General features: G+C 44.3%; 3 protein-coding genes across 9 annotated transcripts; 2 read left to right on the plus strand and 1 right to left on the minus strand.

The window, feature by feature from the left end:
- Positions 1 to 6,100: 6,100 nt before the first annotated feature.
- Positions 6,101 to 7,099, plus strand: LOC143259210 (uncharacterized). 3 transcript variants are annotated; one of them, XM_076520614.1, is made up of 3 exons: positions 6,101 to 6,543; positions 6,669 to 6,823; positions 6,885 to 7,099. In XM_076520614.1, the coding sequence occupies exons 1-3, from the start codon at positions 6,196 to 6,198 to the stop codon at positions 7,000 to 7,002; spliced, it is 621 nt and encodes a 206-aa protein (XP_076376729.1). In that variant the 5' UTR covers positions 6,101 to 6,195; the 3' UTR covers positions 7,003 to 7,099. The 3 variants fall into 3 exon arrangements, with proteins under 3 accessions (XP_076376729.1, XP_076376731.1, XP_076376730.1); XM_076520616.1 differs by having other exon boundaries at positions 6,669 to 6,819; positions 6,909 to 7,099; XM_076520615.1 differs by having other exon boundaries at positions 6,102 to 6,543; positions 6,909 to 7,099.
- On the plus strand, positions 6,909 to 14,946 carry LOC143259208 (coiled-coil domain-containing protein 142). 5 transcript variants are annotated; one of them, XM_076520610.1, is made up of 14 exons: positions 6,909 to 7,013; positions 9,406 to 9,662; positions 10,346 to 10,563; positions 10,639 to 10,771; positions 10,856 to 11,004; positions 11,089 to 11,276; positions 11,788 to 11,979; positions 12,657 to 12,796; positions 12,852 to 13,136; positions 13,216 to 13,332; positions 13,414 to 13,567; positions 13,638 to 13,755; positions 14,506 to 14,693; positions 14,769 to 14,946. In XM_076520610.1, the coding sequence occupies exons 2-14, from the start codon at positions 9,492 to 9,494 to the stop codon at positions 14,903 to 14,905; spliced, it is 2,190 nt and encodes a 729-aa protein (XP_076376725.1). In that variant the 5' UTR covers positions 6,909 to 7,013; positions 9,406 to 9,491; the 3' UTR covers positions 14,906 to 14,946. The 5 variants fall into 5 exon arrangements, with proteins under 5 accessions (XP_076376725.1, XP_076376726.1, XP_076376724.1 ...); XM_076520611.1 differs by having other exon boundaries at positions 9,409 to 9,662; XM_076520609.1 differs by lacking the exon at positions 6,909 to 7,013 and adding an exon at positions 8,611 to 9,219.
- On the minus strand, positions 7,015 to 8,496 carry LOC143259209 (uncharacterized). Its single transcript, XM_076520613.1, has 3 exons — positions 8,226 to 8,496; positions 7,776 to 8,161; positions 7,015 to 7,697 (listed from the first exon to the last, which is right to left on the minus strand). Exons 1-3 carry the CDS (start codon positions 8,227 to 8,229, stop codon positions 7,128 to 7,130), a joined length of 960 nt encoding a protein of 319 aa, XP_076376728.1. The 5' UTR covers positions 8,230 to 8,496; the 3' UTR covers positions 7,015 to 7,127.
- Positions 14,947 to 15,030: the final 84 nt, after the last annotated feature.

A 15,030-nucleotide genomic window follows, 5' to 3' on the forward strand; every position in this document is an offset into this window, starting at 1 on the left:
ATTGGAGAATTCGATTGCTAACAAAAGGATTAAATCACTGTTGCGGTCCACACAATTCAAGAAATATTCGTGCCACGTTCGAATCCTATTTTCCGGTAGCCTCGCAAAGGGTGTCTTTCAGTCACGCCGAGGCGACGCGTCGCCGTCCCGATTTCACGAAAAGGAGTCGTAACCAGAGACAGTCTCAATTATTGCGTGGAACGTTGCCCGGTCGGTTAATAGACCGGACTGACAAAAGAGAGTCGGAAAGAGTAGAAAAAAAGTAGAAAAGAGAAAGAGAGAGAGAGAGAGAGAGAGAGAGAGAGAGAGGGAGAGAGAGAGTGGGAAAGCGGAACGTGACACGGTTTTCCGAAGCGCCATAAACTTCGCTCTGGAAGCGTGAAAACTGTGCCCGTCGGAGGGTAGAGAGGGCGAGTTTCGGGGTCGGGAACAATGGGCCGGGGGATGGGGGGGAAATAAGTAAGTGGCCGGGACCTCCTGGTGGTCGGTACTCGACTCTGTTCCGTGCACCACCAGAATCACTAGAGTCAATGGTGCCCTGTTATTCGGGACATTATGGGGCATCGTTTGTCAAGTATCGCCGCGGGAAACCAGGACGTCCGTATGTTCCAGATAGTTCTGTGGAAACGTCGAACACAGCCGGGTTTTCCAGCCGAGCTGCTTCAAAAGAACGCGTTCGACGAGGGTTGCACTACGATCCGAGATAAAACGAGAAGATCCGGCGGAGTCGTCGTCCGGTCTTTGTTTTGAAATTAACGGCCGGTTTTGCTGGAACAACTTGGCCTATTTAAAGCGCCGGGTCCGGCACGAAACACTGGAAAATAGGCGACACACCTGTTATTTTTGACAGATGACCCCGGAGGACCTTCTTTAAGGCTAAAGAATCTATCGATCGCTAGAGATCACGCGTTGATTTGGAAAAACGACAGGATCGAATCTGTTTCGGCGACTCGCTGTTCCGATTCGAACGCGCGTCTGCATCGAAGAAGAGCTCGTTGCAGTTGGAAATAATAAATATTAAAAAGGAAAGACACAACATTTTGACCGGCATGGAAGGTTTCGGTGTTTGGACTTCGACGATCACCGAAACCGGAGAAATATTTTCGCGAGACATTTTCGCGAACGAGCTTCTTAATCGCAGCACGCATTGCAATAAAAAAAGAACTGTGCGAAGTATAGATCAAGTACGAGATAGAAGAACGAACGGCAGTCTCGATTCTCGTGTGAACCTGGGAGGTTCGAAGATTGTATTGGGTTGACAACCAAGTAATCACCGATTTCAGTTATATATGTCTCTCACTTCCATTTTTATGATATCCGTAAATGTTATATTATAAAGTTATTATTATTATTATTATTATGTTATTTTTTATTATCCGTGAATGTTAGCAACTGGACAAATTGAATGCAGCGGTCAAGGAAAAGCGACCAGAATTGGTCAATCGTAAAGGTGTCATTTTCCATCAGGACAATGCTAGGCCGCACACGTCTTTGTCCAATCGGCAAAAATTGATGGACATTGGTTAGGAATTGATGTTACACCCACCATACAGTCCTGATCTCGCGCCATCGGATTACCACTTATTTCGATCCCTGGACAACTCCCTTCGTGGTAAAACTTTTAATGACGATGACGCTGTAAAATCTCACTGAACTCAGTTTTTGGCCGAAAAGGATCAGACTTTCTACGAGCGTGGAATTTTCAAGTCGTCGGAGAGATGGCAAAAGGTCATCGAACAACATGGAAAATACATTATAGATTAAACTTCATTCCAAGTGAAAAAGAAAATTTTTATTTCATTGAACAATTACTTAGTCATCGGCAATTACTTAGTTGCCAACTCAATAGAAATAATATATATACTATAGGACTAATATAAAATAGGAAATTCGTTCTAATAGGAATTTTAATAGCAATAGATTTTTAATACAAATTCCGGTTACGATAAGCTAGATAGAAACTCGAATTGGAATGAATTCTACCAGAAGATCAAATTTAATTCGAATCTTTAATCTTTGATATAAGTTTAAAGCGTCATAGATCTTCGATACAAATTCTAATTACGGCTGGATATAAATAGAGATAAGCTGAATTAAGCGTTCAATAGGAATATAGATTACGATAGAATCCGAAAAGAATCAGACTTTCTACGAGCGTGGAATTTTCAAGTTGTCAGAGAGATGGCAAAAGGTCATCGAACAAAATGGAAAATACATTATAGATTAAACTTCGTTCCAAGTAAAAAGAAATTTTTTATTTCATTGAACAAATCGGCAATTACTTAGTTGTCAACCCAGTACAAAGTCGACGAGTCGAGTCGTCGATGGAAGAGAGAAGGACGTGTTACAATGTATCTCGTAATGGATCAGCTTGAACAAACACGAAGAACTCGGACACAGGTTCGGATAATCGAGGACCCACTGTGGCGTCGTACTAATTGCCACGTCTCTACATGGACGGAGCGGTTGATTAGGGCAGGAGGAGCAGAGGTCGCGGTCCGAGGCAGGTGCGAGCGGTTAATAAAGAGCGGCTCTCGTTGACGGAAGCTAATTCCATCGACGTGTAATTCGATTTCGAAACGAGGCGAGGCGTGCGTTAAATAGCGAGCGGACGCCGCGGGTGATCGAGCGGAGACGTGTGCACGGTCGCGTCCCGTGGAAAATTAATGAATTTCGGATCGAACGAACGCGCGGCGCCGCGCCGCGCCGCGCCGCGAGTAGTTAATTTTCGTGGAAGCCGGCGAGCAAGATGGCTACCTGGTTCGCGAACAAGCTCGTTTAATGCCACCGGCTGCTAATGGCGTTTCGATTGCCATTGGTAAATACACAGTGGCGTAGCACCGTGTCCCTTATCGGGACTCGTGGATCTTCTCTCCTCTTCCTCATTACCATTCCTTCGCCGGAATCTTGCGTAAGCAACGCTCGAACACGGGTACCCGATGTACTTTCTCGTTGCTCTCGTTTTTCCTAAACCGAGAAACGCTTTTGGCGAGTCTATTAGGCGGATTCTCGACAACCGAGTTGTATCGTCGAACGGCTTGAACATTTTTCAGAAGCATAGCGACCTTGTCGTGCAGCATCGTTCGAAGTGAAGTTACCTCGCAGCTGCCACGAATCGTGTCCCTTCGTTTACCGGTGACGATGCAGCCTCGATGAAATCGTTTCGATCCAGAAACTTGACCGATAAACGATTATGTTAAGAGATTTTTCCAAATCCGTTAACTCTTACCCGCCCGATAATTTTCTAAAAGAAGAAGAAAATTTGATATTTTTACCAGCTGGAAAACACGGCAGCCGATCGTTCCAATCTTCGTCTCATTCGACGAGAAGAAGAAGCATATTTTTCGCATCGCGGCGATTCGACAAGTCGCGGGACAAATTAATTTCGATGCGAGGGGAAGGGAAGTGGCGGGTCGGGAACGATGTTGCAACGTGCATGTATCTGCATGCCGGCGGAATTTCAGCGAACGGATTAGCCCGGCGAAGGGCCGAAGGAAATTAATGGTCCGCAAAGAACGAGGGACAAGGAGCGCGCGCGGGCCAAGGTTCATCGAGCGAAGTTCATCAAAACGCAGTTGCCGGATCGTGGCACCCCTGTTGTCATCGACAATGGGTCGCTCAATGGTACCTAATTCGCAACAATGGCCCCCGTGGCCATATATTAATGGTCCGCGCTCGTATACGCTCGCCGGCTGCCATTATGTTGTCCTCGAGGACACCGTGTACAACCGGTGACATTGTGTCGGTGTGCACGCGCGCGCGCGCGCGCACACATATTCCGAGCGGATTCCGCTTTATGCTCGGAAGCAGAACGGCCCCGGACGTGTACAGTGTACGGACCGGTGCAGATGCGACTCAATTTCGTGGATGACAAATCGGACCGGTAACGTTGTCAGGCGACGATTAAAGGGCGCGGCCCCCGGCGATTTAATGGCGCCCGTGATTTCGATTAGCCCCGGAATAGACCGGTTTATGAATAATATTACTGCGGGGGCGGAATTCCAGGAGGCCGACACTCGCAGACGATCCTTGTCTTCCATTCATTCGTTCGTTCGTTTTCTACAAGGTCCAACTACGTTCGTTTGATTCTCGAATGACCAGCGTTTCGGAATTTATAATTAGGGGACGATGTCGACTTCGGACTAAATTTAACCGTGCCGTTTGCACGATGCTGCATTTTCAATTTTCAAATTGGTCGAAATCACAAAGAGCTTCTTGTGGAAAACGATTGAATATATTGGGTTGGAAACTAAGTAATTGCCGATTTCAGTTATAGATGTCTCTCATTCTCATTTTTACGATATCCGTAAATGTTATATTATAAAATTATTATTATTATTATTATTATTATTATTATTATTATTATTATGTTATTTTTTATTATCCGTGAATGTTAGCAACTGGACAAATTGAATGCAGCGGTCAAGGAAAAGCGAGCAGAATTGGTCAATCGTAAAGGTGTCATTTTCCAGCAGGACAATGCTAGGCCGCACACGTCTTTGTCCACTCGGCAAAAATTGATGGATATTGGTTGGGAATTGATGTTACACCCACCATATAGCCCTGATCTCGCGTCATCGGATTACCACTTATTTCGATCCCTGGACAACTCCCTTCGTGGTGAAACTTTTAATGATGATGACGCTGTAAAATCTCACTTAATTCAGTTTTTGGCCAAAAAGGGTCAGACTTTCTACGAGCGTGGAATTTTCAAGTTGTCAGAGAGATGACAAAAGGTCATCGAATAAAATGGATAATACATTATAGATTAAACTTCGTTCCAAGTAAGAAGAAATTTTTTATTTCATTGAACGAATCGGCAATTACTTAGTTGCCAACTCAATAGAAATAATATATATACTATAGGAATAATATAAAATAGGAAATTCGTTCTAATAGGAATTTTAATAGCAATAGATTTTTAATACAAATTCCGGTTACGATAAGCTAGATAGAAACTCGAATTGGAATGCATTCTACCAGAAGTTCAAATTTAATTCGAATCTTTAATCTTTGATATAAGTTTAAAGCGTCATAGATCTTCGATACAAATTCTAATTATGGCTGGATATAAATAGAGATAAGCTGAATTAAGCGTTCAATAGGAATATAAATTACGATAGAATCCGAAAAGAATCAGACTTTCTACGAGCGTGGAATTTTCAAGTTGTCAGAGAGATGGCAAAAGGTCATCGAACCAAATGGAAAATACATTACAGATTAAACTTCGTTCCAAGTAAAAAGAAATTTTTTATTTCATTGAACAAATCGGGAATTACTTAGTTGCCAACCCAATATTTCGGAATTCAAGCATATAACACAACGAAATGCCTGATGTATTTCTAATTTTCTTTTTTTAAACGATGACTTATATTATTCTAGTAAAAGTTCAACTTATATTTCATCGTAACACGACCCCAACGAATCCTTAAAATATTCATTTTAATGGAATGTCGCTATAATTTTTCATTCGATTCGTTTTAGTCATAAGTACCGTAAAATTCGCAGTATGCCAATAACTGTGTAATTATCTGTGAATATTATGATTTATCGAATTATCAAAATCATATAGGCCATCGTTTGAAGAAAGAAAATAAACGTTTTTGTTTTTAAATGATATAAGAGGAACGAAAAATCAATTCATATCTGATCATAATTTCGCTATAGTAATGCCATCCGTGGTAAAATGCTCAAACCGATGGACAACGTCGCTCGTAGCATTACCATTACAGTGTCGCTTTCGTTGTTACCAGTATCTTCAGAAATTTAAGCTTGTTAGTGAAGATCGAGTATTCTGTATACCTTGTTCGTATTACGTACGCACGTCTTGGCATAGCTTAGTGACAGTGTATCGGGTGTCAGGTCTACTCCTATACCTCGTTTGTAGTGCTAGGTCTACTCCTATACCTTGTTCGTGCTAATACTTTGCCTCGAAATTTACATTATCTTTATACGGTTACAGTATCGGCACACACCAAATACGAGCGCAGACGAGGTATATGGTGGTGCATAAAAACATGTGGTGTGTTATTTGAAATGAACTATATGGTAGGATCGCGTTAGGAGTTAGAAGGAAGAGGAGGTAGGATCGGGTTCAGAACTTCTTCTGTAGAGAGCGCTATGGACGTAGAGTAAAAAATAAACTTTTCTGGAATATGAACGAAGAATAGCAGCAAAATAAGTCAAGAATGGAAAATGGATATTGATAATTCGAATAATATTTCTTGCCGCAAAAGGAATAAGAAATATGCTTGTGATAATTGGAAAGTTTCCTTAGGAATGCGTAACAGCATAATGTATGATGATATTCCCTATGTTCCTATGTTGGTTGAACACATCAACATACATTGTTCTTGCGAAGATTTCGAAGAGAATGGTATTAAAACAATTCAAACTGTGGGAACACTTATACCGAAGTCAGAGAGGTCTGCTCACCTTAGAGCTATGACAACCGGTAACAAGTCAGAATTTCCAGTTTTTTTCAATAATTTAAGCGAAGAAGAGCTTTACTATAAGGATGACAATTCTTACCGTGCCATATGGGTAAGAATCATCTTAAAAGATTGCAAATTTTCTATTTAATAGAGGATTCTAAAAATCGTAGGGGACTGAATGATTAATGTACAGGTATTAAAGTGTATCTGACAATTATGGTATTTCTTTGTCAGGACAAGTTCGTAGTCTTCAAAGTGTACGGTACTTTGATACTTATAGGCACAAAACGTGTGTTAGAATCTACTCACTTGATACCTGTGCAAGACATTGCTGGTACATGCAACATATTCACCTTATTAACTATAGCAGCATGCACAGAATACCGTTAGTAAGTGATATTAGATGTATATAAGCCCTGTCTAAGTCCAGGAGTATCTATCTATAAATAGTTTTGGTCGTTTACTTTGCTTCAGCTATTACCGTACTCAGGGACAATACCAAATGTTTGAGGCTCAGTGGAATGAAATGAAATGGCAGGAAAAACGTTTGCTAGAGGAAATTATATAATAGCACCTTCGGTTGGTATTAAAAAATATTATATTGTATGTTATGTTATCATAAACAAAAAAATGGAAATATAAACAAATTTAAAAGTTCTACTTCAGACTAGCTCGTAGGTTCTTTGTAATATTTTAGTTCCTACAAGGTCGAGGTCTTCTCTTACACTTAGAACTGAAATGTCCTTTCAATTGGCAATATATGCAGTATGCGTTATTTCCTGGACACGATGATCTAGATGCAGCATGGGACATACCACAGAAGTGGCATTCCGATATATGTGTCGTCTGACATTTCCAAGAGAAATGATTTAATCTTTGACATTCGGTACAAATCGCATTATAAGCAGGACATTTCTTAATAAAGTGGCTACCTCCACAATATTTGCACTCGAACATGAAGGATAATGGACACCTTCTATTATAATGATCGAATTTATTACATTTTTGACATTGCTTGCCGATTGCTGGACATTTATTTGGCTCATGATCGTTCCCACACTTTTTGCAATTCCTCTGCGAGATATAGAAATCCCAAAGAAATGCAATTTCTTTTAGCATCAATTTGTTATAGGCAGATGCGAATATAAATTTGGGCATAAATGTTTTGGCAACAGTGGTAAATTCAGCCTCATCGATTTCACTCAAAATTCTTTGTTTGATAATTGGTTCTATGTTTTCAAAATTCTTACTCCGCACAATAGTCTGAAAAATGAAGATTGTAAAACTATCGAAAGCTTGTAGAATGGTCATATAGTAAGTTTAGAATTGTTTCGTCTGTACCTGTAGATCATCAATGTATTCGTAAACGTTCTCACGGGGTAACCTTCTTTTTGTTTTAAATATAGAGTACTCGTCAAATTTGATAAGCAACGCATCCAAATGCTCACTTTTGTATGGAGATTTGATCGTGGTATAAATATCTTGTCCAATAGGTCCCATTAGGTTTAAAAGAGTGTTTTCCCATCCTGATTCAGTGTTTCTTGGCATCGATGCTTTATATTTTAGGAAATTCTGCTTCCATGAGGACCAATTTTCGAAAAATTCTTCTAGTGTCAGAAAGGGCTGAGGTGGAGAAACAGTAGGAGGTACTCTTTGAACATTTCCAACATGTTGAGTTTCATGGGGTCTAGCATGAATCCGGCTGTTGTTCCTACTCTTAGAATTGCCTAAAAACAAGATCACGTTTATACGAAAACACTCGATTTCGAAAACCGAAGAAGAAACGTTTACCCATATTTTTATCTATGATCGTGTAAGGAAAGGTACCGATGAATCGTGGCTTCGTTACACTACTGACCGTTTGAAACTGCTTATGCTACAAAGTTTTATGTTACCATCCCCACACCGATGAAGAGAACAATTAAAGCACAATGTCTTATTGAAATTCGTAACATCTGTAATAATTGCCCGTTGTTACAAGTAAATTAAAATAGAAAAAAAAGAACCAATAACATCACTAATCCACGACGTACTACCGCCTATAATTATACGTAACCGTGCACAAGTGTACATAAGAATGCAATAATATTGCCCGACCGTGACAAGTGGAAAAAACAAATCCCCCACCACCTGATAACCCATGCCCCGTCTACGTGCTGTGATAGAGGAGTGGGATATCGCGGATTCCCCTGCACCCCCCTGTGGTAATCTGAAGCATTCACGTCACTATACCACGTACTCACGTACCATATGGGAATTCTTCGAACTCTTCGAATGGAAAAATGGTCCAACAGCATTTGCTATTAATTAATAACTACTCAGCAGAGCTGGATCACTTCAAACGGAAACAATGTTTCACCGTATCCGCAGAGGTAGTTTTAGCTAATTCAGTTAGTAGAACCGGACGGTCATAAAAAATTAGCGACGTTCCACTATCGCTAAGCTGAGAACAATGATTACAGTTCATTATTAATACGATAGAATAATAATAATTATTTGTTATAGTCTATTATCGGAATAGACGAACGCAATCGGTTTCGCTAAAATACGGGGATTCCCGAGGTTGCATTATAGACTGAATGGTTGCCATGCGTCAGGCGTTCCCGTGGCAACAGCTGGCGATTAGTACGATTGTTGCCTAGCCAACACCGTGTCCCTTCGCTAGAATTAAGTTTCTTAATTCTCTCGTATCCATGTTTCTATCGGAACACTATGTGCCGGTCGATTCGTTAACGATGGAGTGAGATGTTCGGACAGTGAAGTACCGAGCTTCCGGATGAGAAAGGTGCGATTAAAGATAACGAAATGTTCGGTTCACGGTTCGCCAACAGATCCTGTACACACACAATTTACAAATTCCACGGTTCCGCGAGATGTTCGCAACCCCGCGGAAGAGATCAATGAATTTAACCGTAGCTAGAAAAACGAGGGCAAGTGCTTAACCTTGGGGATTGATTCGGGGATTCGACAGCAGGTGTTCAAGGGGACCAATGCCGAGGGGATGATCCGGTGATCTCGATCGGGCTACCGGAAGCCGGGGAAACATCGGAGGGCCGCATGGATAACAATTACAGAGCAAACATCAGCAAGTGGCTGCCACTTCCTGGCGGCGTCCTGGAGAAATGGTTCGCCGAGTCGTCCTCGCTCGACGACAGAATGGGCAACCTCGCGGAATGCATAGCCTTAATCATCCGGGACATTACAGACGTTCAGGCTTGTGATCTGGAGGTGCGAAACTAACTTTAGTCACCGCCAAGTTCCTCGGCACAGTTTAGTTTCTCATTATCAAACCGGATCCGCGCCGTTGCTCGATTGTTAAAATTATCTCTGGCCCGCTCCCGAATCATGCTCTTCGATCGTGGTCGTCTCGTCGCCGGGATCTCTAGCATCTTCTCGCGTTAGCGATCGTGTTCCGGCTCTGTAAAAATCGTGAACAAGGGACACAGAAATTGACGCAGCGTTTCGGCCGAATGTTCGACGCGCGCTCGAGTCCCTGGAGATTTGCTTCGCGCGCCTCCGAAAAGGTGCACCAGGTCGCTTCGAAATTTGCTCCCGAATGGCTCGACGCGTTTGTTGAAGGTTGTCCCTGCGTGTGACATAATATTTTAAATTATGCTACTACATTGTTGTATGATGAGCTGCGTCGCATCTGGCGAGAGAGTGCGACGACTGTCTACTGTCTGCGTTGCCTTTTCTTCTTTGTTTTTTTTTGAGGCTACTACGGCCAAAAATTTTGTTCTTTAGTTAGTTGCTTGCGGACGAGCGAGGTGTGTAGTTGTGTCAACATCACCCGTAATATCGGTTTGCTTTATGTGTGCTTCCTTTTCTTTTTTTTTTTTCAATAAAAATTAACTCTGTTACGATTATTTACGTTGCCTGTAAATATTCAACAGTGCTCGTCTTGATCACAGGTCTGCAACGGCGTCGCGAACGACGTGGAGGAGGCGATGAACGGGTACAAATCGATTTGTTCGGCTAGCCTGAGCCCGCATCCGATCTACAGGCACAAGACGCGTTATTTTCTGATGTCGACGAAACGGAAGTTGAACGTGCTCGCTCGGTTCACCCGGAATTTGATCAACGAGATCGTCGATTGCAGGAGCGAGGAGCTGCTCAGGCTCGTTTTCAGGTGGGCACGTCGGTCTTCCTTATCGGGCACGAAATAGAACCGCCACTTTCCTCGAGGGTCTCTGGCAAATTGCAGATTGGTGAACGTCTACAACGAGATCCTGGACCAGGACATCGACGTGTCGGATTCGTCCACGAACGTCTTCCACAACGACAGCCCGCAGATGCTCGAGCCGTTGAAGAAGATGTCCGTCACGCGGATTTTGCAGGCAGGCACCTTACGATCGCTGTGTTTCAATGGAAAGATTTCTTCCAGCGACGAAAGGTGTTCACGAGGAACGCAACGATTTCAGATCCTGGCGAAGAACAGAGCCGAGGAGTCCTGTCACGAGCTGATCGACTGTCTCCTAGCGAATTACGAGCCCCGCGAGAACGCGGACTCCGGGACCACGGAGGCCGGCGACAGCGACGTCTCCGAGAATTCGAGTATCGAGATCTACCGGTTCGCAGGGACCCTGTGAAAGCAATCTTCTTTATTGTTCCTTCGGCGTCGAGCCCCGGCGTTCACGGAAGAATTGATTTGCAGGGCCCTCACGAGACACTTGACGCCGCCGATCGAGAGCACTTCATCGAGAACCGAGATGGAGATGTCGAACGTCGAGAGCATCCAGACCCTGGTCAATACTCAGAACGAGCAGGTCCTCAGGCTGTTGAACGTCGCGCAAGATGTTTCGCCGCGTTTGTTGGGCAACGACGCGCTCAAGACCGTCAAAGGTTTGTTGCGTCAACGGGTATTCGAGATCGATCCTTTTGTTCCACGAAAACAGCCTGTCAACGCTCATTTCTTCGACGAACGACGAGCGTCCACGGGCCTTCCATCGATCTACAGGATGTCCCAAAAATGTCTCGCAATCCGAAAGTAGGGGATTCCCGAGGCGATTTGAAGCAACTTCTTCCTTAGCGAAAATGCAATCCGCGGCTTCGTTTACGAGTTATTAACGGAAAACAGTGACCATTCGGAGGCGAGATCATTTGGCGCGAGACGGCCGAGTCAATGAGCGGAACTGGGCTCCGTGCACTCGTTGGCTGGGCCGCCGCGCGCCAGCCGAGCTCGCCTCTTATTGGTCAGTGTTTCTCGTTAATAACTCGTGAACGAAGCATCGGAGAACATTTTCGCAAAGGAAAAAGTTGCTTCAAATGACCTCAGGAACCTCTCGTTTCCGGATTGCGAGACATTTTCGGGACACCCTGTAGAACGATTAATTAGAGACACGAGAACGCGCAGGCGAGACCAGACTGAGAGGCAGCGCGATGAAGAAGGTGAAGAACTACTATCAGGAAGTCGCCTGGGGAGCTCTGTCGGGGATCCTGGATCATGTGATCTTATGGTGGTCACCGGAAGGGCTCGCTACTCATCACAGTCACGGGGCACAGCATCTAAAGGACTGGCTCAGCCAGTTCGTTCAAAGGAATCGCGGTGAATCTCCTCGAATCGAAAGTATTGGGTTGGCAACTAAGTAATTGCCGATTTGTTCAATGAAATAAAAAATTTCTTTTTACTTGGAACGAAGTTTAATCTGTAATGTATTTTCCATTTTGTTCGATGACCTTTTGCCATCTCTCTGACAACTTGAAAATTCCACGCTCGTAGAAAGTTTGATCCTTTTCGGCCAAAAACTGAGTTCAGTGAGATTTTACAGCGTCATCGTCATTAAAAGTTTTACCACGAAGGGAGTTGTCCAGGGATCGAAATAAGTGGTAATCCGATGGCGCGAGATCAGGACTGTATGGTGGGTGTAACATCAATTCCCAACCAATATCCATCAATTTTTGCCGAGTGTACAAAGACGTGTGCGGCCTAGCATTGTCCTGCTGGAAAATGACACTTTTACGATTGACCAATTCTGGTCGCTTTTCCTTGACCGCTGCATTCAATTTGTCCAGTTGCTAACATTCACGGATAATAAAAAATAACATAATAATAATAATAATAATAATAATAATAATTTTATAATATAACATTTACGGATATCGTAAAAATGAGAGTGAGAGACATCTATAACTGAAATCGGCAATTACTTAGTTGCCAACCCGATAGAACCTCGATAGACGTTTCTTTGGGACTTTCTGTAATTTCGTTTCTTAATATTCCAGTGCCACAGACCGTCAGACCAGCCCTCCAGAACCTCTGCGACGCTCTCGGCTATCATGCTACAATCACTGCCTGGGACCAACTTTTCAGACTCGCGTACACCTCTGCTTTCCAATGTCGATCGAGAGCTTCCTCCGCAGAGGTCGGTGGCGAAGTGGAGTGAAATTACATGTCGGTAGAATTCGATGACTTTGCAGGGCACGGACACGGGCCAGAAGTTCGCGGAGCTGTTCCAGCTGCTGGTCCGGCTGAGCAACGAATGCGAGGCAGGGGGCGAATGGGTGATCGGAGCCCCGTTGATGGAGCTGCCTCTCTCCGAGCAGATCGTGGTCCTCCATCGGCTGGATCATTCGGTACACACCGCCAGGCTGTGGATCCTTCAGGAGGCGAAGATCATAGCTCATACTTGGGAGCTGGAGGTGTTCTTCTTGCTGGTCAAGGGTGACATACCGAACTTCCTCGAGGAGCTTTCTTATCTAAAAGTATTCTCACCTTTGCGCCGATCGTTCGCGAACTTCCCCCCCCCCCCCTCATTCACCGCTGTCGATGGTCTCGTTCTAGCTCGCTGATCACACGAACGAACTGTCTACAGACGCCGTCAGCGTTCAGGTGTACGTCTGCGGGAACATGAGGGCGAAAATCGTCTCCGAGGTGAACGTCAACGTGAGCTTGCTCCAGGTAGGAAGCCGGTCGATTCTACAGGTCGATCGATCGTAGAAAAGTATTTCGGGAACAACGGTTTTTCGATCACGTTCGCAGAAGTGTTCCACCGAGTGCACGCACATTCTCGCCAAGATCTGTCGCGTGGTCAGCCTAGCAAATCTCCACATGTGTTTCCCAAGGTCCAGTTACTGGCGACGCGGCAGCAACGTGGCCCCGGCCGCGGCCAGCCTCTACGTGGAAGCATACTTCGGTACGAAAGACTCCTTTAAAACTATCCACCGACGCGACTGCGTCCGCTAAAAGCCGTGTGCATTCCATAGAAAAGGTTCTGCTCCCGGTGCTGGAGGTTATCGAGGACCACGAGACGTCGAACATGATCCTCAGAATTATGTGCGAGGCGTGGCTCGACTACATATACCTGCATCGAATTAAATTCAGGTAAATCCTGGGAATTCTGCTCGGAAGGGTGGTAGCGCGGTTCGCGGGATGAAATACATACTTCGTTTCTTCTTTATTCGATCCGTTTCCATTGGCACTTCTCTCCGGAAATCTTTCCCTTCTCTGCAAGAGATCGATGCAATTGAGAAGATCCTTTTGGTGGAAAAGATTTGCAATGAATTTCCGAATTCACACGAATATATTTTAATGTGGCGAAAGATCTGAATAAAATTAGTATTGTCGTTCTTGCAAACTAACGCAGTGTCAGCCATTTTTAGTACTCGATGGATTCGGCGTTAATAAATAGATTTTGGAGTGCCATTTTTGAAATTCGAAAATTTTAACCTTGACATAATCTTGACATAACCTTGCCATTTTTGAAATTCGAAAATCCTTTCTTGATCTGCTATCAATTTTTATCGTGCGTTCCACTATGAGAATAACCTTGACATAATAACCTTGACATAACCTTGACATAATCTTGCCATTTTTGAAATTCGAAAATCCTTTCTTGATCTGCTATCAATTTTTATCGTGCGTTCCACTATGAGAAAGTCGACGGATGTCCATAAAAACGATCTCAGCTGATCCTCGCTTCTAAACGGAGCTGTTTGTATCAGAATCAGCGTTGCCCGTGTGTGGGATGTCCAAAGCGGAAAAATGATAAGAGGTCGGGAAGAGAACGAGCAGTCCTAAGATACTTCGGTATTCTCTTCAGGCTGGGTCGCAATCGTCGTAAATCTGTTGCAGCGAGTACGGCGCGCTGCAGTTGCTCACGGACTTCGCGTACGTGTCGAAATGGGTCACGAGCTGCTCGATAATTTCGCAGGAGGTGAGGAACCACCTCCTGAAGAACGAGGTGCTGCGACGGTGCGAGGGTGTTGGCCGGCTCCTCCTGAGACACCCAGGCGAGGCGATCTCGATGCGCAAACGACTCGGTACGACGCTTTCGGTGGCTCGCGGCCGTCGAGAGATTTATTTCACGGTTTGCTCCTTCTCATTCGACTTTTCAGTTACCAGAACGAACGAGCGCGGCTCCCCGGAATCGCCCGGATTGGAACGCATGCCGGCGGAAATGTACGTGCCGAACCAGGAACAATGGCTCGAGCTACGCGCCCCGAAGAGATACTCGTTCTGCTGCACCGATTGAGGGAGCAGAGCGATCCCGCAAATAAACGTTTGTCATCGAAAGACGCGTTGTCTCCTCTGTTTCCCAATTCTCGCCTGGCATCCAACCACCGATAAGTCTCCCCCCTCTCTCTCTCTCTCTCTCTC

The sequence above is a fragment of the Megalopta genalis genome, chromosome 3 (genome assembly GCF_051020955.1).
Source record: "Megalopta genalis isolate 19385.01 chromosome 3, iyMegGena1_principal, whole genome shotgun sequence".
In the NCBI taxonomy this organism is placed as follows: Eukaryota; Metazoa; Arthropoda; class Insecta; order Hymenoptera; family Halictidae; genus Megalopta; species Megalopta genalis.

Bases quoted from the DNA above. Each gene is read 5' to 3' on its own strand.
- LOC143259208 (XM_076520610.1), top strand. From the start codon at position 9,492: ATGGATAACAATTACAGAGCAAACATCAGCAAGTGGCTGCCACTTCCT. The intron at 9,663-10,345 runs GTGCGAAACTAA...TCTTGATCACAG, and splicing joins TTCAGGCTTGTGATCTGGAG to GTCTGCAACGGCGTCGCGAA. The intron at 13,137-13,215 runs GTATTCTCACCT...GTCTCGTTCTAG, and splicing joins AGGAGCTTTCTTATCTAAAA to CTCGCTGATCACACGAACGA.
- LOC143259210 (XM_076520614.1), top strand. From the start codon at position 6,196: ATGGATATTGATAATTCGAATAATATTTCTTGCCGCAAAAGGAATAAG. The intron at 6,544-6,668 runs GTAAGAATCATC...TTTCTTTGTCAG, and splicing joins ATTCTTACCGTGCCATATGG to GACAAGTTCGTAGTCTTCAA. The intron at 6,824-6,884 runs GTAAGTGATATT...ATCTATAAATAG, and splicing joins GCATGCACAGAATACCGTTA to TTTTGGTCGTTTACTTTGCT.
- LOC143259209 (XM_076520613.1), bottom strand. The intron at 7,698-7,775 runs GTACAGACGAAA...TTCATTTTTCAG, and splicing joins AATACATTGATGATCTACAG to ACTATTGTGCGGAGTAAGAA.